This window comes from Platalea leucorodia (genome assembly GCF_965183815.1).
Source record: "Platalea leucorodia genome assembly, chromosome: 3".
NCBI classification, from domain to species: domain Eukaryota; kingdom Metazoa; phylum Chordata; class Aves; order Pelecaniformes; family Threskiornithidae; genus Platalea; species Platalea leucorodia.
Genome location: NC_138825.1, coordinates 2,158,936 through 2,177,969, shown reverse-complemented (window position 1 = coordinate 2,177,969; position 19,034 = coordinate 2,158,936). Strand labels below are relative to the sequence as shown.

Here is a 19,034-nt window from a genome sequence, read left to right as displayed (position 1 = left end):
CGTGTAGGAGGGGATAAGTGGGTACAGGTACACAGTTCAGGCATCTCTGCCCTGTGTGTATTGACAAATGTTTTAGAACTTTTAAGTTAATTTGTTATTTCCTGATGATGTTGGTTTAAGTTTAGACCTTCAAGGCCAGTACCACACACAAATTTCCGGTTTTACCCATTTTATTAATAAACAGTGTAACATTATTTAAATACCACCACCTCTGCTTACTGGTTACGTAGTGGTAGATTGCAAACGTCTTGTCTTTTTAAGAATATTCTGTTGAACTTTTAATAACCCGAAGACAGTATTTTTTTTTTCTCACCAGATTATACAATATAAACTTCCGCAATTGAAAAAATAAAGGAAGAGTAAGCCTGGTTTCTTTTTCAAATTTTATTTGTAATGAGACTTTGACCAGTTCTGCTCTACAAAATCTATGCGTAGCAATAGAAATGTGAACTTCATCTACTTAACGTCTTCATCAAAATGTACGATGATGGGATCGTGGCCTGTTGATCTCACAAACTTCAAAAAGTCATCGGGGCTTAAGCCCATGGTTGCAGAATTTGTCATTGGGTGAAAATACACCATTTCGTGGCCACCTTCCAGAAAGCCCGCATCCAGCACAAACCGCACGTCTCCCTGGTCACAGAAGAGGGCCAGCGGTGTCGCACAGCCCTGGCCCACTTTTAGCTTTTCCAGCATGGCGTTTTCATCAGCAAATCTCAGGTTTCCGCTTCCAACACCCAGTTTTTTAGCAAGATCATTTAAATTGATTTGCCTGTTGTGCAGAACAGTCACCAGCCAGAACCCTTTCTTCTTTTTGTCTTTAAGAAAAAGGTTTTTACTGTGACCTCCTTTCATGTGTTGGACGTGGGGCATCATTTCTTCAACAGTGAACACCTGGAAAATACAATCAGTGTAGCGTGAGACTCGATATCCCATTAGCCTTTTAGTTGCGTGCTGGCAGGTATCTTCTGTTAAATACTGAGAAAATACTGAATGTTATGCTCAGCCTCAGAACTGTACCCTTTTATGAAGAAATTTTAAAAGAACACAAATAAAATGTGACATACTGCTCCTGCACGCTTTCCGAATCATTTCTGTCTCGTGTACAGCACGAATATCACACTTTAAAAATACAAAAAAAAGCCTTTTTGCGGCGCTGCCACAGCCACGTTGGAATGATGTGGCACATGCACTTTTAACTGGAAGCGAGAAAAAGCCTGGAAAGCATCTCGGAGGCCATCAGCTTCGCCGGGAAGAAGTGGATGCGCTGTAGCTCCTGAAGCTGCCAGCCGGAGGGGAAGAAGGGGTCTGGGGGGCAGAAACGTGGAGGGGGAACGATGCGAAATAGCCCAAAGAACCCCAAAAGTTGCCTGCTAGGCCCAGCACCTGTAGGTCCATTTAGCAAAAATGCAAAGTCTGACACTTTCCATATTGATATTTGATTATGCTAAAAAAAGGGGGGGCTAAAAACTAATAAATAAATTAATAATTGTAAAAATACAGGGCCTAAAACTGCCTGTCCTGTTAGTACGCAGCATTTTATTTCCGGATTGAACAAAGACCCGGAGGATGCCGCGAACGGGGCGGGGGGGGGGCGGCGGCGGCCCCTACCTGCGGGTGCTCGGCGGTGACCGCGGCGATGCCCAAGTCCCGCAGCCGCTGCCCCAGCGCCTCCCGCAGCTCCGGCGCCGCCGCCATCGCCCCCCTGCCCCGCCGGGGCCGGGCCGGGAGGCGGGAACGGCCGCCGCCGCTGCCGCCCCTTCCGTCGGGCGGCGCCCCGCCGAGCGGCGGCAAAATGGCGGCCTCCCCCTCAGCCTGGCCCCGCTTCGGCGAGGGAGCCCCGGCGGCTCGGGCGGGGCTGGGCGAGGGCCGCGGGCGGTTTTTGAGCACGAAGCGAGCTCTGATTGTAGATTCCAGCTCTAAGATTCTAATTTGGAAGTTGGTTTTTGTTTTTTTTCTAATTTAGATCTGAAGCGTGTGAACACAGGGTGCGCTTCAAAGAACGCGCAGTCTTGGCCATCGGGTCGAACTGAAAGCAGGGCAGAGCGGAGCCGGTTGCCGAGGCCTGAAAACCAAAGGCGGGAGCGGGGCGCGCGGAGAGGCGGCGGGGCCTCCATCTGCCGAGGTGCTCAAACCCGCTGGGACGCGATGGCGCCCGGCGGGATGCGATGGCGCCTGGCGGAATGCAATGGCGCCTGGCGGGATGCGATGGCGCCCAGCGGGACGCGATGGCGCCCGGCGGAGCCAGGGCCTGAGCCGGGCTGCGGGGCCGCCCTCCCGCCGCCGCAGTCCTGGGAGCCGCCAGGGACCAGAGCTTGCCCTCTCCTCAGGGGCGGAAAAATCAAAATAAGGTAAACTATCTAATTACGCACACTAAAAACGGCCACTGCGTAATCAAACTTTTTTTAAAAGCCAACCAATAATAACGAAGAATTGCAACTAAGGGACGAAGCCAAGCATTAACGGCCCCATAGTTAAGCGGAAAATATTTCTACAACCCAAACCGTCGTCCTGACCTATGACATCAGAAATTATTTATTTTCAGTTTGCCCTTCAGAAAAACAGGCAACCTATAATAAAGCTTTAAATTAAAACAGTATGAATCTGTGGTTAGGAGATGTGGACAAAATACGATCCCGCGCTAATTCCCAGAGCCTTACAGCAGCACACAGTAAGATTTCCAGGCGGCATCCAGCGGAAGATCAACTCAAAAAGCAGATTTGCAGTAAACTCTGGGGACTGTTTTGCGTGCTAAATTTATCTTTCAAATAAAGCGTTTTTTGGGTCAATCCCAGACTCACCAGCCAACCCCATCGCATGAAGGACGCATCGCCCTCAGTATGCGGGCTTTGATATTTAAGGTTTTTTTACTATGGTTTATTTTTGAGATTATTTTTCCCATTTTACCTTTGGAGAAACCCTCGAGGGCCCTGTGCATTTTAAGATCTCCATTAGCGCCCGGCACGTTCATCAGCAGATGGGGCCTTTCAAATAGAGGACACCTTTTTTTGTCAATACTCAGCCTCATAAACGAGCAAATACCTGCAGTAGCGAGGTACTGAGGGCAGCCTGTTACACGCATGTGCAAAACCACCTGTGTGAGCTACCACAAGCCCCGCATTACGGGTAAAGCGTGTAAAATGCACAGCTCCAACGTATGGTAGAGGAAATTAGTTATTGCTCGTAACACGCAATTTGATGGAGATCGGCGTAGCAGCAGTGCTGTGCCAAGCGGACCCTGCGGCTGAGGGACGTCCTAGGATGCAACTGGGGATCCTCTCTGGGTTTTACAAACGGCATTAACGAGGAAATATTAAGGGTTTTTCAGAAACCGCTTCCAGAGCTTCGCCGTGTGTTAACCGAGGTGCGCCAGCTTTGCGGCATTACCGCCCAGCACCCATCTCTGCGCAGGCGTGAGAGAAACAAATATCTTGACTCTGTGTGTGTTATTCAGCTTTTTGCACAGCGGGTAAAAGAACCCTGCTTTTTGGGGGGGACAATACTGTTGCAGGGATGCCAAATTAGAGAGAACTTAAAAAAAAAACAGCCGTGTTAAAGCTTTAGATTGGAGATGGGTGGGAGAATATTGCAAAGAAAAGCTGCTATCCCCTGGTAGGCAGGAGAACCCTAAGTTTTTGTGTGTGTGTGTATATATATTAAAAAAAAATAAACCCAAAACGCCAGGACGAGGGGAAGAGCCCAGCACCGGTTGCCGCCCCGCCGCCCGGTGAGGGGATCTCCCGCCTTCTGTGAGGGGAGGCTCCGCCCCCGCGCCCGGGCAGCCGAGCGCCGAGCGGCGCCTGCGCGGGGAGCGGCTCGCCCGGCCTCAGGCATGGAGGGCGCGGGGGGAGCGGGCGGTGGCGGTGGTGGCGGGCCGCCCTCGGCGGGCCTGCCGGGGCGGGAGCGGTACGGGGAGGCCGCGGCCGCCGGGAGGGCTGCGGCAGGCGGGTGCCGGGAGCTTGGCGGCCCCGCAGTGCGCGTCGCTGCGGTGTAGTCCCGAGGCGGTCCCTGAGGCAGCCTGTCCCGGCCGCCGGTGGCCCGCGGGCCCCGAGAGCGGTTTCTTTGCGGTTCGCAACCTCGCGGGGATTTCTCCTCCGTCAGCTTGGCCAGTCTCGCCTTCACCTTACGTTAGCGTAGGGGGTATGCAGCGTCTTGCGGCGGCTCCTGGGGGTTCCTCGGTTTTACCGATTCTGCCCCTTTAAAGTTCTCTTTAGGGGGGAAAAAAAAATTATTTGTTTTTGGTTGGTTAGTTTGTCATCTGCTCACTTCCTGCAGGTATCCGGATACAAGAGAGTTCTTAAAGGGACCGCAGTCATTCTGAGAGGAATTGGTAGCCTTTCAGTCATTCTGAGAGGAATTGCTAGCCTTTCAGTCATTCTGAGAGGAATTGCTAGCCTTTCACTCATTCTGAGAGGAATTGGTAGCCTTTCACTCATTCTGAGAGGAATTGGTAGCCTTTCACTCATTCTGAGAGGAATTGGTAGCCTTTCACTCAGTGGGAGCTGCTTGCAAGATGGTACAAAGCCACCTTTGAGAGAAGGCGTAGAAGGTACGGAGAATGGCGTCACTGAGCAGAAAGACAAAATAGGCGACTCTGGGCAAGCAGAGAAGTTCGAATAGGAGACTGTCGTACAGAATAATTAGCAAAATGACTCAAACCAAAGTTAAGATGGTTAAAACAAGGCGTGGGATGATCTGACAGAAGCATCTTGGAAAGCTTAATTGCTAAGCCAGGGTTTAGCCTCAAAGGATGCCTCTGTCCATGTGGCAACACTGATATTACTACAACGCTGCAGGCTTTTAGTGGTGGTATACGCTCATGTAAGCGGCGTTTTGCAAATGTATTTTACTGGCTTAGAGAGGTGGGTTGCACCTGGATAACTCTATCAGTATAGCACGAGGAGTGCAAATGTCCCTTTTTTCTAGGTAGTGTCAGAGAACCAGAAATGGGGATTTTAGTAGTTTATATTAAAGATCATTGGAGATAGATGAAAGATTTGTAAGCTGTGGCGATGTTAGCAGACCTGTATGTCTGTAATGGGATAGTAGAGAAAGGTGAAGCGCTTAAGGAAACTGAAAAACTGGAACAGTTACTAAAGAGTTCAACCTTTTCAGCATTAAAAAGCCTGTTTTGAAATGTAACATTTGTACGTTGCGTTCCTGTCCGTATTATCATAGGAAAGATAAATACCTTTCAGCTTTGAGACTGATTTCAGTGTGTCCTTTGTATTTTCAGTGAGGAAATGAATCGAGGGTTGATGCTAAAGTTTGAAAATCTGGTCCAGTTACGTGGTGCTTGCCGGCAGCTGTGTACGCTCTCCTACAGAAAAGTTTACAGAGCACAATGGAAGCCTGTGCAGTCATCTGCACATCCCGTGTGGTCCGTTCTTCTGTATCCGCGGCTCTGGCAAAGAGACAAATTAATCAGTGTTGCCTCGTCGCAACACAGACATCTAGCTACAAAGGAGGTAATTAACAAAATCCAATAATCTCTGGTTTTATGTGAAATTTCAAAGTACAAGAGCTCAGTTTGAGCATTTTGATTACCAAAAAAAGAGCTTTATTAATGAATATAGAGAAGTTATTATACATTTATAAGACAAAATGTACTTAATCTGTGACTGTATTGTGACTCCTCAAATATTGACTTAGAGTGCTTACACCAGCAGCATCACAAATCTTGCAGAGGCAGGAGGAAATTATTACAAACAAGAAAAATAATTATTTTTTTGATTTTTTTCCTTGTCTTGAAAAATTAAAAATGAAAAAAAGATTAAATATAGCATGCTATACATTTTAAATATTCAGTATGATGTGTTAAGTTGTTCATTTATGGTAATTCATTAGTATTGTAGTAAAAAAAGATGCGTTTACATCATAGGGCTTGAGACCATTGTCTTTTTAATATTGTTTTTATTATTTCTTAGTTTATGCCAGCTATGTGTTCCTATATACGTGTCTAATTCCATGTAGGAGACAAAAAAGAAGAAAAAGAAGATACCACTGACAAAAGGTGAAGTGGAGATAAGGCAGAAGATGACTCTTGAGGAACTGGCACGAGCTATGGGTAAAGACGTAGGTGAGAGCCTGCTCTGTTGTTTGAGACTGAATGTGACCCAACAGTTAAAATCTATCATGCCGCTTTCGTGAGCGGTAAAGGCAAAGATGTCTACGATGGCATTAGTTAGTGGTTGCTAATCCCTCCCTTAGCAAGGTAGATCGTACCCATACCAAAGAAAATGTTGGTAGACACAGTGGCAGACTAAAGAGAAAAAAAGTTGGGCCATCCAAATTACCAGGCAAGACACTGTAATGTGAAGAAGCCAGGACTCTCTTCCGTCTCCAGCAGAAAGGCTTCAGATCCACGTAGGCTGCTGTCTCTGACTGGGTTTCCTAAGTGCTAAATTATTCTGGAAGGAAAAACACTGCACCCTGGTTTGTCGCAGCTGGACCCCTGCAAATAAAGAATTCATGGCTAAAGAGAGAAGGCGCAAAAGAGCTTCAGCTTGTAATCCAGCCTTGGGAGCAGGAATCTTGGATTCAGGAGCAATATTTATTTCATTAAAACAGTCATTTGATTAACTGGGAGTGGGCAGGACCTGTCTGGAAGCACTCCCCTCTTTGGGTGACCGCCCTAACAACTGGGTTACGGGAGCAGGCTTGTTCTTTGAACCCCATGAACCATTCCTGGTTGTATAGTGGCTCAGCTTGCCCAGTTTTCAGTGATGTTTTAGGGGGGTTACTAGCATGTTTTGACTGTTGACATTTGAAATAACTCCATACCTGTATCATACCCATCTCCCGTCTCTTTTTATCCAGCTGGCTACTTTTTCTGGCAACCTTCCCTCTCAGCAATGAGGGGAGAAGCAGAAAAGTCTGTCATGTCTTGCTGTACGTTTCTGAGATAGATTTGCAACGGTACTCAGGTCAACGTGTAGCATTTTTTGATTCCTGCAGTACGTTCTGTATTTCTGCTACCAAAGAAAGTGGCGTATGAGCAGATTTATCAAATCTTCTTCCTCCTTGAATCACTTCTTTGCTCTTTGGTTTAGATGAGTTTCAGTTGTTTTCTTCTTGGGGGTTAATGGAAAAGTAAGCTGTGAAAATCTGAGTGGAAATAAGATTGTAGCATCTAATGAGGAGGTTATTTTCAGTAAATCTTTCTGAATCAAGTTCTCCTCTGCAAGTATGTAGCGTAACAGGAACTTTTAGATAAATGTAAAGGAAAAAGGAATTAAACTTATTAGCAGGGTATAAGCTGCTAATAAAGAAGTCTTAAACTGCATGAAGTGGGGGCTTTTTTGTCCCACTTGTTTTTGTGGATGTAACTGTTAAATGCCTTTATCTTTTCTGCAGATCATATTTATGAAGCGCTGCTATACACAGACATTGACCTTGATTCACTAGAACCAGATTCTGTCTTACATGAAGACCATATCAAGCTAATTGTTAAAAAATCGGGAATGAAGTATAAATCAGCAAAACTGAAAGAGGAAAAAGAAAGAGAAAACACAGATGCTGTGAAAAGGTAAGTTGTGAACTGTTCTTTTTGGCTCTTTTTATCCTGTTTGTTTCTGCAAGTGTTTTTCATACACTGTGTTTTCTTTGTTCTGATAGTATGCTGATAATACCTGATAGAGTCACAATCTGATAATATTTAAAAGGTAGAGTTTACTATTTTGATTTCTTTGGCCCTAAAACTGATACTCGGATTTGATTGGTTTTAGGTGAGCTTTTTCTATGCTGTTTTCTGAAGAAAAGCCAGTTCTTCTTTGATATACTGAATTGCTGTATTAATTGATGCAGCAGTAAGACTAAGAGGGCTAACTGTGTGGTGCAGCTAAGATTGCGATCTCAGTGGGGAGAAGCTAGGCTCACCTCTTCATCACTGAGCTCTGGTAAATGGCTCTTCCTTAGCCATAGTGGGCGTGCCCGTCGCTCAGTGAACTTTTTTGGTATTTACAAAACACGTTTTTGTTTTAATTGCAGGCCTCCTGCAGACCCAGCAGTACTGACCCCACGGCCCCCGGTTGTTACGATATTGGGCCACGTTGATCACGGGAAAACAACCTTACTTGACAGTCTGCGAAAAACTCAAGTGGCATCAATGGAAGCAGGAGGCATTACACAGCACATCGGTGCTTTTCTTGGTATGATTCAAGCCTGCGTGCGTGTGTATAAAACAGTTTACTCTCCATCTTATATAATGGGCTGACTTGCTGCCAGTTCATTGGGGAAAAATGTCGCAACATAAACAGTTTATATGTAAGCAGTGAAAAAGGAACTCGTAACTTGTGATAACTGTCATAAATATGTGGACGGAACTTGGAAGTGGATTGTCCGCACAGTTGAAATTATATGTAGATTCTTTTGGATTATGAAAGATCCCAGGATGCTTTTTCTTTCCTGAGGCACCTTTGACCTCCATGGCAACAGTTACCTGTCTGCCTAAAATATGTCGTTATTATTAAAAAAGTTCTCAAAGGAGTGATGCTTGATTTACAATAGGTCAAATAAAGCTATGTGAAATGCTGATTTTAAAATGTGCTGCGTACATTTGTTCACAGTGCATTTACCTTCTGGGGAAAAGATAACTTTCCTTGATACTCCTGGACATGCAGCTTTTTCGGCCATGCGAGCGAGAGGTACCCATGTTACTGACATCGTCATACTGGTTGTAGCGGCAGAAGATGGGGTGATGCAACAAACCATAGAATCCATCCAACATGCTAAAAATGCAGGAGGTATGGTGTTTACCTTCATAATATTGTTAATTAATACTACATTTTGAAGTGGGCGGCAAGCCCAGTACGCCGAGTTAATACACAAGACGTGCATTACTGTGCAGCTCAAATAATGAGCGCTTTTGCAAACATCACCTCTCAAAAGAAGCTCCTTGAATTGGAATCCATGGAACTTGGGAAGTAACTGTCGTAGTCCCCTTCCTTCTCCCCTGGGAAGGTGTTTGAAAATACACTGAATGTTGCAGTAATACGTAAAGATATTAAAATACTGATATTTTTGCAGGACTTGCAGTTTTGCGAGAAAAACACTCATGGGGTGGGGGGGTTTATTGTTGAGGTTTTTTTCCCTTCCCTACTAGGATAACTCCTCCAGCTTTACTCTTGGTAGCTCAGATCTCAAATGCTGCTCAGGGAATAGGTGCCAAGTGAAATGATTTGTTCAAAGTGGTCATAACCTGGTTTAACCTTTTCTTACAGTTGTGCTAACAGCAGCTAGTTTTGGTTAGGTTGGTAATGAGTTTGTTTTTCCTCTCTTTTTAGTTCCTCTTATCCTCGCCATTAATAAATGTGACAAACCTGAAGCTGATCCTGAAAGAGTAAAGAAGGAATTGCTGGCTCATGATGTGGTCTGTGAAGAGTTTGGAGGTGATGTTCAAGCTGTAAATATTTCTGCGCTCAAGGTAAAGTTTTGGTGGAAAAAATGATGGCGTTCGTGGGCGTCTAATATGTGCGTACAGATGCATTTTTATTTGGCAGCTGGAAAATAAGTGCTTATCTTCCTGGTATTTGATGCCTTTACCATGAGCTAAGTGCTGCTGGCTCTCACCAGAATTATTTGAAACACACTCCTGTCATATTTGAGGCTCAGAGCTTCAGTGAGCAATAATATCTCATTTTTCTCCTGGAAATTTAGTGAATATTTTTCAGGTTCATTCTAATTGCTGTTTCTTCATAGTTGCTCATGGTACAAAATGAGTGCAAAATTAAGGTTAGTGATAATGCTATGCATGAAGGGAGAAAAATCACACGAGGGTAAATAAATATTTTCGTAACACGTGCCTAATCACAGAAACATAGTTTTGTAGTGGTCTTACAAGATTTACCATCTTACCCTTGCAAACAACGGATAGCTAAAAACAACTAAAATCTGAGCTTCAGTACTTACTTTCAGTTTTGTGGTGGCCAAAGCTGCTTTGTCCAAACTGATGCCGCAGGATCTTAGGCTCGTTGCTGTCTTTCTACATGCATCCCAAGTCATTTTTTGAAGTCATGCCCTTACACTTAAAAATAGGCATACATAAAAATGTCTTCTCAGTTCACCTCTGCAGCACACGTTGTTGCTCTAATTCCCGTAGATCTGGATCTGCTGACTGACAGCTAGCTGGTTGTATCTGCTCTCAAAAATAATATGTGATTAGAACAAAGGGAAAAAAAAAAAAAAAAAAAGGAAAACAGACCAACAGTTTTGTCTCGTTGATGTCCTGGAGTCTTGACTCTGTGGTAGATGTCACCAAGTTTCAATTTGGCTGTTTAGGTGTTTTCTTTGGGGGTTCTTTGGGGGAAGGTAGTTGGGGTTTTTTGTGTGTTTTTTTTTTTTTTAATTTGCATTCCTAATATATTTGGAGCAGAATATTGCAAGGTGTTTTTCTGCATTTGCAACCCGGATGCTATGAACAGCGAAGCAAGGAAACTGCCCTTCCCAATGTTTCGTGCCTTCTGGACTGGCAGAACACCGTTTTAATGGTTCGTTGCTTTAGGGCCATCTTGCCTTGAAGGCAAAAGCACCCGTGCTTTTGGACTGTATTGCATTGTTAGTGCCAAATTCCCCCATCTCAGTCAGAACTTCTAAGATTGCAACTTCTGATCTTAGTTTAATTGAGCACTTGGCACTTCCTTTATTCTTTATATATTTTTTGTGTGTATGGTTTTATGCAGGGTGAAAACCTCATGGTTTTAGCAGAAGCAACTGTTGCTTTAGCAGAGATGTTAGAACTGAAGGCGGATGCCACAGGCCTGGTTGAGGGGACTGTAATTGAGTCTCGCAAAGACAAAGGGAAAGGGTAAGTAATCTGCCGCCGTTACAACGTTAACGAAGTGATTTGTAACAATGCAGAGATACTGTTCAGGTGGTTTGTACCTCAATATTTACATTCAACATTGAAGTTGTTGTTGCTAGATAAAACTGTAACAGTTTCTTTGCAGTGTTTGTAAACTAAAGCATTGAAATGTTATTCTACAGCACTAGAGCCAGAAAAAGAAGTTATAAACTGATAGGACAAAATTCATCGTATGACTGAAATGAAATCCTGTAAGCACAGAGAAATAGCTTAAAATGCTGGAAACGATTTTTTTTTTGAAATGTCATTAAAAAGTAGGAATGAAGAAGTTAATAGTTATAATACATATACAATTTTTGGTGAATTGTGTGTAACATGACATTTCACTCTTTTAAATACCTTAGTGCTTTTGCAGGTTCTCTGTAAACAAGGTGTGTTCTGCCTTCCTTAAAAATGAACTGAATTCTAGAAAGTTTGGGTTGTTGTTTTTTTTTTTTTTCTTTTGGTTGGGGGTCACTTAATGTGTAAAATCAGTCTGTTGCTAATTTCACAAATGCCAAATTTTGTATTGATCTGCAGAAATGAAGAGAGTACAGTACAGGTTCTGGGCTTTTTGCAAGTAATTTAAAAATCTTACTAGCATTCTAATAAAATGTGTGACAGGAATATTCTGCCTGTGATCAATCCCAAGTACGTTCTGTTTTGCGTTTGCTTACCTGCACTCGCCGTGAAAGCGGGGAGAAGAGTGACTTTAATTTTGTCTGTTATTTTTCTCCTCTGCTCTTCACTAGTCCAGTTACCACAGCCATCATCCAAAGAGGAACTCTGAGAAAAGGCTGCGTTCTGGTTGCAGGGAAGACCTGGGCAAAAGTGCGTTTCATGTTTGATGAGAATGGCAAAGCTGTAGATGCAGCCTCTCCAGGCATCCCGGTGGAAATCATGGGCTGGAAGGAAGTCCCTTCGGCAGGAGACGAAATCCTTGAAGTGGAATCTGAGGTACAGAAAGAACTGTTTAATGGAAAACTTACACTGCAGTAAGGTGGGTGGGAAGGAGTTGAGTGAAAAATAAGTGGTAGCTTTCACTCTAAATAACCCAGATAATCTGATGAAAGACGAAGGCTGAGCATGGGTATTAAGAGACCCGAACTAGGTGTTCTGTAAAAGGAGTGAGGTTTTGCATATTGCCTCTTTCTTTTCCACTGCCCGCACCTCTCCCCTGCCGGACTGCCCTCTCCTCATCTCCGTGCATCCAGATTAACCTGCTCTGCAGTCACATGAGGAAAGCAGGCTGCCTCTGGAATTACAGATGAGCCACCTTTTGGTTCATGCTTTTGCTTCTCAGGGTCATCCTGCCTTCCTCCATGCTTCGTTTGCAGTGACTGCAGTCCTGAACGGCTTCTGCGAGGGTAACCTGGGACGTGTTCTAACGTGTTCCCTTTCTAAAGGCACGGAAGACTTGTCTCCTTTATATGATCACGCTGTCACCCTACCAGGAGAACACTCCAGCACTTAACAGTATCGGTGTTTCAATTTTAGAATGAGAGAACTAGTTTCTGACAAAAGAATATGCATAAAATAGAGCTTGGAATAGGTGTTGTGAGAGCTGGACAAATACCACACGAAAGAATGAACAATAATTCTCTTCTGCAATGCAGCGATACCGTAAAAATAGGCCTTGAGTCATATTATTGTAGCCCAGGGAGGAAGGCGTTGTGCTCATTCTCTGCCATCCTTGCAGCAAAATCTGTTGTTAAATGTGAAAGAAAGTGAGCGAGCCTGTAGAGAAGATGCAGAAGGATGAAACTGCATTAATGTGGAGTTTTCTGATGCAGTGCCTTGAAAGGTAACGTTTCTGTCTCTTCCTGCCCAGCAAAGGGCGCACGAAGTTGTGGCTTGGAGAACCTATGTTGAACAACAGGAGAGGATGAAAAGGGATGTGGAAGTTATTGAAGCAAAGCAAAAGGAACACAGGCTGGAATATGAGCAGAAGCAACAGAAGCTAGCCCATCTGACCTGGAGACAGAGGAAGGCGGTGCTGTACAAGGCCAATAAGCATCTAGTGTTTTCAAAGCCTAAAGAGAGAACAGAGATGGACAAAAATGTGCTGTCAGTCATTGTTAAAGGTGCTGTCCTATTCTGTTTACTGCTCCGTTGTTTTTGTGCTTCTCAAATGCTCAGTCTGAAGCGTAGCCCTGAACTGTTGACAAAATTTCCGTTACCAGAAGTTTGATCGGTTTAAAACTGAACAGATTATTGAACTTCTCTCAGTAAGGGGAGGGGCATCAGAAAACACCCGGTGGGCAGAAGGATGTGCTTCCAGCAGGGCCAGAGCAACAGGAAAATGTGTGAGCCTGACCCCCTTACCCAGGAACTCCTGAGTAAAACCCATACAAGTGCCTAGATACGTGTGTGAATTAAAAAAATGTATATTAAAAACAATAAAATACAAGCTATATGAGCAGCAGTGCTGCATCAGCGAAATGGAGGACAAGAACAATTATGTGTTAGTTAAAGTGGGACAGGAGGAACTGGGCTTGCCCTCCCGTTTAGTGATACACAAGCAGTGATGGTAGTAGCTGAAAAACCGTGCAGACTTGACCTGAAAATGACAGCAGGTGTAGAGCCTCTGGTCCTATTGTATTTATTCACTTCATTTTTGGAATTACTAGATTTGTTGGATGTGTTTTAACAGACTATATAATATAGCAAGAATAGAGTAAGAACGATAGACGTCAGAAGACTTGATGTTGCATAGCGTGGAGTTGTCATTCCCTTAGTTCCGCTTCAGCGTTTCTTTGGTGTGTACAAAGCCAGCAGGACTCCCGTTTGTACCCGCAGGTGATGTGGATGGATCTGTTGAAGCTGTTCTGAACATTCTGGACAGCTATGATGCTGACGATGAATGTAAATTGGATATCATTCATTTTGGAATGGGAGATATCAGTGAAACCGATATAAGTCTCGCTGAAGCATTTAATGGTGAGTGTGTGTTTAAAAATCAATTTATAATTAGTACAAACTCTTTATTGAGATGGGTAGGTCTCGTTCTGGTTTTGTTTCTCTCAATAATAATTAGCAGCATCAATAAGGTAAACTTAGATTTATCTTAAAAATGTTTCCTTTAACATTCAGCAGTAGCGCAGGCGGGGAAGGCTAGAAATGTCATGAAAATGGAAGGACTCTTGACAAGCTGTTGCCAGTAGCTGCATTGTTAAGGTTAAACTCTGACTCTTCGCTCAGGTTGCTTTATGATGCTCAAACAGGGCAAAGCTAGAAAAGCAGGTTACAAAAATTTCCTTTTGCTCAGGGAGGCAATTGGAACAACGCTGTCAGTAGTTGTTCCCGGTCGCACCCCGTAATTCTCACCTGCTGTGTGTGGGGTCATCGGACCTGCCGTAGTCCACAAGTGGATGAGGAGGATTTAGAGTTCCTTTCCAGCTTGATTAGGACAACCAAGCTGTTTTTCCAGCCCAAAATGGGAGGTCCTCGTCCCTTTACACAAGCTCTGAGCTGTGTGCAAGCATTAGTTTCTGCTTTCGTACCTCCAGTTCTGTCATCGGGGAACTTTCTGCGCGGGCTTTTCCGAGCTGTTTGTCTTGATCCGAGGTTAGTAGCAGTCGATGTGCGATAGTGGGAGAAGTAAATGGTCCCTTCTTAAAAGGGAAGCAGGGGTAAAACGCTCCTCTTTGTTTTGCTGACCGCTAATTCTGACGTGCGCCGCAAGTTCAGCATTACAGAATAGGTGCAGCAGGCGCTTTCACTTACTGTTTCAGGTGATCTCTTGTAGTCATCACTTGCTGATTGCTTTATTTATCAGGTGTTATATTTGGATTCAGCGTGAAAGCCAATGAAAGTATTAAACGGCTGGCTGCTAAAAAGGGAATAAAAATTAAACTTCACAATATAATCTACAAACTTATTGACGACTTGAAAGAGGAGCTAAATAGCAGACTACCCCCGTCTGTGGTGGAGAATACAATAGGTGAGTTTTCATTGACCGTTAAATTTTTGCTTCGCAACGTGGCCTGAAGTTTATTCTCCAATGAAGTGTTCCTGTTATAGCAAATATTTTATATTCCTCTGTAGCCGCTTTGCTGTTTTGTTATAAAGCTTGGTAAGTGGAAGAGTGTAGCTTGCTGCTACTTATTGTCAGTTTGCTATTCTTGTGTACTTCATACAACTTTACTTTTTTTTTTTTTTTAGGGGAAGCTTCTGTTCTCAACATCTTCTCTGTAACAGTAGGAAAAAGCAAAATTCCGGTAGCTGGATGCAGAGTACAGAAGGGGCTGCTAGACAAAAAAATGAAATTTAAGTTAATCCGCAACGGGGATGTTGTTTGGAAAGGTAAGTGTAATTGCCACAGAACAGATCTGCATTCAGTACTAGGCACTGCTGGTTCCCCGTGAGGTTAGCGCAAGCTCTAGGCAGCTGATGGTGGGGCGATCCCACGTGCTGTTTAGGGCGGAGTTGCTGCAACTAAGGAAAAGCTGCAAAATGTCACCGTGCTGTTACCCGGGCCTTTTCCTAACCACAAACTCTGGCGGGAAAGCAGTAGCATCGCAGGATTTACCTGCTGAGGAGGAGACTGATGTCTGACTCTCATTAGCTGCAAGTGCGCACAATCCGTTTTCTGCCCTTCGTTTTGTAGCTACAAGGTGAAACATGAATTCTGTAAGAAGGGCAAACCAAAACACTTCTACGCTCTGATGTTAGCGGGCTCCCTTTCTTTGACACATTTTCTCCTTGTAGGATCTCTGTCATCACTGAAGCATCATAAAGATGACGTCCAGGTAATAAAAGCGGGCATGGATTGTGGATTGAGTCTGGACAAGTACCTAGAGTTCAATATTGGAGATGAAATTATCTGTTACGAAGAAAAAGAAGTTCAACAGACAACTTCCTGGGATCCAGGATTTTAAAGAACATTTGAATAACACTAAGGGACACGTATTATTCCTGGCTGGCCCTCAACTCCTGACATTAAAGGAACTTTCAGAGATGCACATGAGCTTCTTGATATCTGATGTTTGTGTAACTATGTTCTGCTTTTAAATCTTGTCAAGCAACCAGCTTACCTCATTGGAACGTGGGATAAACTACACCAATGACTTGCAAGCACTTCAAGGGTGTAAAGCCATCACGATGTAATCATTTCTGATGACTGTCTATTGGTTCCAAAATAGCTGAGCCACCTTTCGCCCCCTCAGCGCTGCTATCCCATTTTTCAGTGTGTAGTTTGCATTTTGTTAGCAGGAGCCTACTACCCTTTTCTCTAGCATTGACCCACTTGTTGTCGTGACCTCACACCTCCCGATCTCCTGTTTTCCCAGATCAGAACTACTGTCCTGTCTCCTCCTCTCATGTTTAAAGAGACCACTTCTAAGGTTAGCTAGAGTCTTGTTTTTGTTTTTTGTTTTTTTTTTTTTTCTCCTCTGTGATTGCTACCCATCATTATCTTCTTCGAAGGAGACATAACTAACCAAAGCCACCCTTTAAAAGTTGCTGCTTCAGTTCTAGAGTCAAAGTATTTCATCCTAGTTGGCAGTCAGCATCCAAAGTTTCACAGACTTCTCGCTTACCAGCAGAGAGGAAATACAGTGCCACAGGAAGCAGAAATAAATCCTGAAACCGTACAGAACTTCAGATTTTTATTGTCTAGTACATTTACTTGTCTTCTGGTTTATTGAAGCAGTATGTCAGACAGCACTTGCCACAATAGTGTCTGTCAAAGTGACTAGCCATGAAGACGCCAGCTCCACACTCCTCAGAGGGGCACTCCCGGCGCAGACGACTGATCTTGCCGTTCTCATCCACCTGGGAAGGGCAAAGAGGCAACATCTCACACATAGGTACTAGCCACCTTTTAGCACCGGTGACAATTTCGAGTATTTTGCTCTGGCAAAGTAGTTTTCGTGGTAGTTACTACATCAAACTTCCTGAAGCAAAGTTCAGAAGTGCCCGACTGCAACAGTCGGTTTCTCTTCTATTTAACGGGGGGATTTTTGCAAATAGAAGGACTTTAAATAGGCCAGGCTGCATGCAGGCGTTACAGGCTTCATGTCCTTCCTGGCGAGAGCCAAGTTTTCATCAAGCTTCTCCTAGAGTTAGCTTTACGTACCTTGTAGTACTTCAGCACTGCAAGCTTAACCTTCTTTCTCTTATGCTTGTTCTTCTTGGGAGTAGTGTAAGACTTCTTCTTTCTTTTCTTGGCACCGCCACGAAGTCTCAGCACAAGGTGAAGAGTTGATTCCTATTTGTAAAGCACATGAAACAGACTCAAAATGCTTTCTCGAGACAAGAGCAGCACTTAGAAAGTAGATCTCGAGCGCCAGGCGATTAGGAAAGCTCTAAAAGGATTATTTGTGATCAAGTCTGCAAATGAACAGGCTCCAGAGAACGGTGGGCTGCTGCATCCCAAGCCCCAGAAGGTTCAATTACTGTGAAGTCTGTCGTGACTATATTCCTCAGTTCTAACTGCAACTGCAGAATCGTTTTGGGATGTAACTAGGCCAAACTGAGAGCTATTTGTGGCTCCTGCTTTCTGGTGGCACTCGCCGGCCCCGCTGTCGGGCTGATGTGGCAGAAGCGAGCGAGGTTTCTCACGTTAGCCCCCTAACGCAGCTCAGCCGAGTGCCACGCGCCAGGGCTGGCAGAAGGGAAGCACTGGCAGCTGTCAGAAATGTTGTCTTCTGACCTGAAACTATAGACTGGGCCGCAGCAACGGCCCGTTCAGAACTGCTACCCGCCCCTAAATCGACTGATTTGGTTGAATCTGAAGTGTTTCTTAGGCTGAACGGCACAGGCCAGCCTGCTCCGACAGTGCCAGCCAGCTGGCGCCGTATACGCCACCCCCTCCAGCCCTTCCTACTCACTTTTTGAATGTTGTAGTCAGACAGCGTGCGTCCATCTTCTAGCTGCTTACCAGCAAAAATCAGTCGCTGCTGATCAGGAGGAATGCCTAATGGTGACACAAATCAAGATTACATGAGGAACGCGAACGGTGGCATTCTGTAATAAAATAACAGGCTGCTGCAGAGCATCGCATCTGTGTAAGATACGCGGCAACCCAACAGAGAAGAGTAAGCGCATCTTGAGCTCACCTTCCTTATCCTGGATCTTAGCTTTTACATTTTCTATAGTATCAGACGGCTCAACCTATTACGAAAGGAAACAACGGGGTCAGAACGCACTTCGCCTTTTCACTCGCCCAGAAGAGCCGCAGAACCACGAGCAGCCTCAGACACCACCGATGCGGCCGGGGCCACTGCGGCCCCCCGCGGGGCGACCAGGCCCGGCCGCCATCGCTCCGGGCCGCGGCGGGGCCCGCCCTTCCCCGTGCACCGCGGCATTTCGGGGCACCAGAAGGCACCGCCCGGCCCGGCCCGGCCCGGCCCGGCCCTGCCGCCTCACGGGGCCGGGATGCGGCGAGGCCTTGCCGGCCTCCGCAGGGCGAACCCTCCCCGGGCACCGCTCTCGCCTCCCCTCGCCCGCCGGGGCAGCGCCATGCGGGCGGCGGCGGCTCACCTCGAGGGTGATGGTTTTCCCCGTGAGGGTCTTCACGAAGATCTGCATGGCGAGGCCGGCACCTGCGGGGGGCGGCGGGGAAGGCGGCCAGGCGTGCGGCCGCCGAGCGAGCACTCAGCCGCGACCTGCTCGCGGAATGGCGGCGCCCCGAAAGAGCGCGTCGCCGGCCCGCACGGGGTTTCCACCCGCGCCGGAGGAGGGGCGGGCGGCGCGGCGGGACTACGGCTCCCGGCATGCCCCGCCGCCGCCGGCCGCGCTGCCGCCTGCCGGGAGCCGTAGTCCCGCCCGCGGGGCGCCATGGGAGGAGCAGGCGGGAGCGGGCGCGGCGGGGAGGGGGAACTGCGGCTCCCAGAGTGCAGCGCGGCGGCCGTGAGGGGAGGAGCGGGCGCGGCCGTGAGGGAAGGGGCTCCTCCGCCTCCCTGGCGCTCGGGGCGGTGGCTCTCGGTTTGGGGACGGGCGGGTTTTTCAGGTAGCTGCGTCTCCACAGGTCTGCGCTGCAGCGTGAAGTCCCAGAAACGGGTGTGCTCCCCTCGGTCTAGCCCTGCGGAGGCAGTTTAAAAACATCCTACAGCCACCTTGCCACCTGCAGGCTCCCCAAGATCAATGCCAAATTATCTGGGTTCGTAGGTAAATATTTTTGGAATTAGAAAACCCATAAGTGAGTTAGGAATAGAGAAGCACTGAGAGCCACACTAATTTGGAAATTACT

The 19,034-nt window shown here is 45.9% G+C and overlaps 3 protein-coding genes and 2 long non-coding RNA genes across 7 annotated transcripts; 1 reads left to right on the top strand and 4 right to left on the bottom strand.

Moving 5' to 3' along the window:
• Positions 1–410: 410 nt before the first annotated feature.
• Positions 411–3,805, bottom strand: LOC309588182 (prolyl-tRNA synthetase associated domain-containing protein 1-like). Of its 2 annotated transcripts, none has more exons than XM_082307144.1 (2): positions 2,908–3,805; positions 411–894 (listed from the first exon to the last, which is right to left on the bottom strand). In XM_082307144.1, exons 1-2 carry the CDS (start codon positions 2,950–2,952, stop codon positions 457–459), a joined length of 483 nt encoding a protein of 160 aa, XP_082163270.1. In that variant the 5' UTR covers positions 2,953–3,805; the 3' UTR covers positions 411–456. The 2 variants fall into 2 exon arrangements, with proteins under 2 accessions (XP_082163270.1, XP_082163269.1); XM_082307143.1 differs by lacking the exon at positions 2,908–3,805 and adding an exon at positions 1,612–1,721.
• Positions 3,806–3,933: 128 nt separating this feature from the next.
• On the bottom strand, positions 3,934–11,684 carry LOC309588184. 2 transcript variants are annotated; one of them, XR_014227697.1, is made up of 7 exons: positions 11,518–11,684; positions 9,910–10,135; positions 8,577–8,729; positions 6,784–7,107; positions 6,297–6,454; positions 5,192–5,404; positions 3,934–4,208 (listed from the first exon to the last, which is right to left on the bottom strand). It is a non-coding gene; the product is annotated as an uncharacterized lncRNA (long non-coding RNA). The 2 variants fall into 2 exon arrangements; XR_014227698.1 differs by lacking the exons at positions 6,784–7,107; positions 8,577–8,729.
• On the top strand, positions 5,244–16,467 carry MTIF2 (mitochondrial translational initiation factor 2; the record flags this gene model as incomplete). The annotated part of the gene is made up of 13 exons (XM_082307142.1): positions 5,244–5,468; positions 5,974–6,079; positions 7,357–7,528; positions 7,990–8,150; positions 8,568–8,744; positions 9,285–9,424; positions 10,680–10,804; positions 11,593–11,797; positions 12,672–12,924; positions 13,640–13,780; positions 14,619–14,783; positions 15,005–15,145; positions 15,551–16,467. The coding sequence occupies 13 exons, from the start codon at positions 5,244–5,246 to the stop codon at positions 15,718–15,720; spliced, it is 2,181 nt and encodes a 726-aa protein (XP_082163268.1). The 3' UTR covers positions 15,721–16,467.
• On the bottom strand, positions 11,848–15,491 carry LOC309588185. Its single transcript, XR_014227699.1, has 3 exons — positions 15,372–15,491; positions 14,168–14,672; positions 11,848–12,703 (listed from the first exon to the last, which is right to left on the bottom strand). It is a non-coding gene; the product is annotated as an uncharacterized lncRNA (long non-coding RNA).
• RPS27A (ribosomal protein S27a) lies at positions 16,435–18,514 on the bottom strand. Its single transcript, XM_082307145.1, has 5 exons — positions 18,326–18,514; positions 17,902–17,956; positions 17,674–17,759; positions 16,920–17,051; positions 16,435–16,615 (listed from the first exon to the last, which is right to left on the bottom strand). Exons 1-5 carry the CDS (start codon positions 18,371–18,373, stop codon positions 16,466–16,468), a joined length of 471 nt encoding a protein of 156 aa, XP_082163271.1. The 5' UTR covers positions 18,374–18,514; the 3' UTR covers positions 16,435–16,465.
• Between the last annotated feature and the right edge of the window lie 520 nt (positions 18,515–19,034).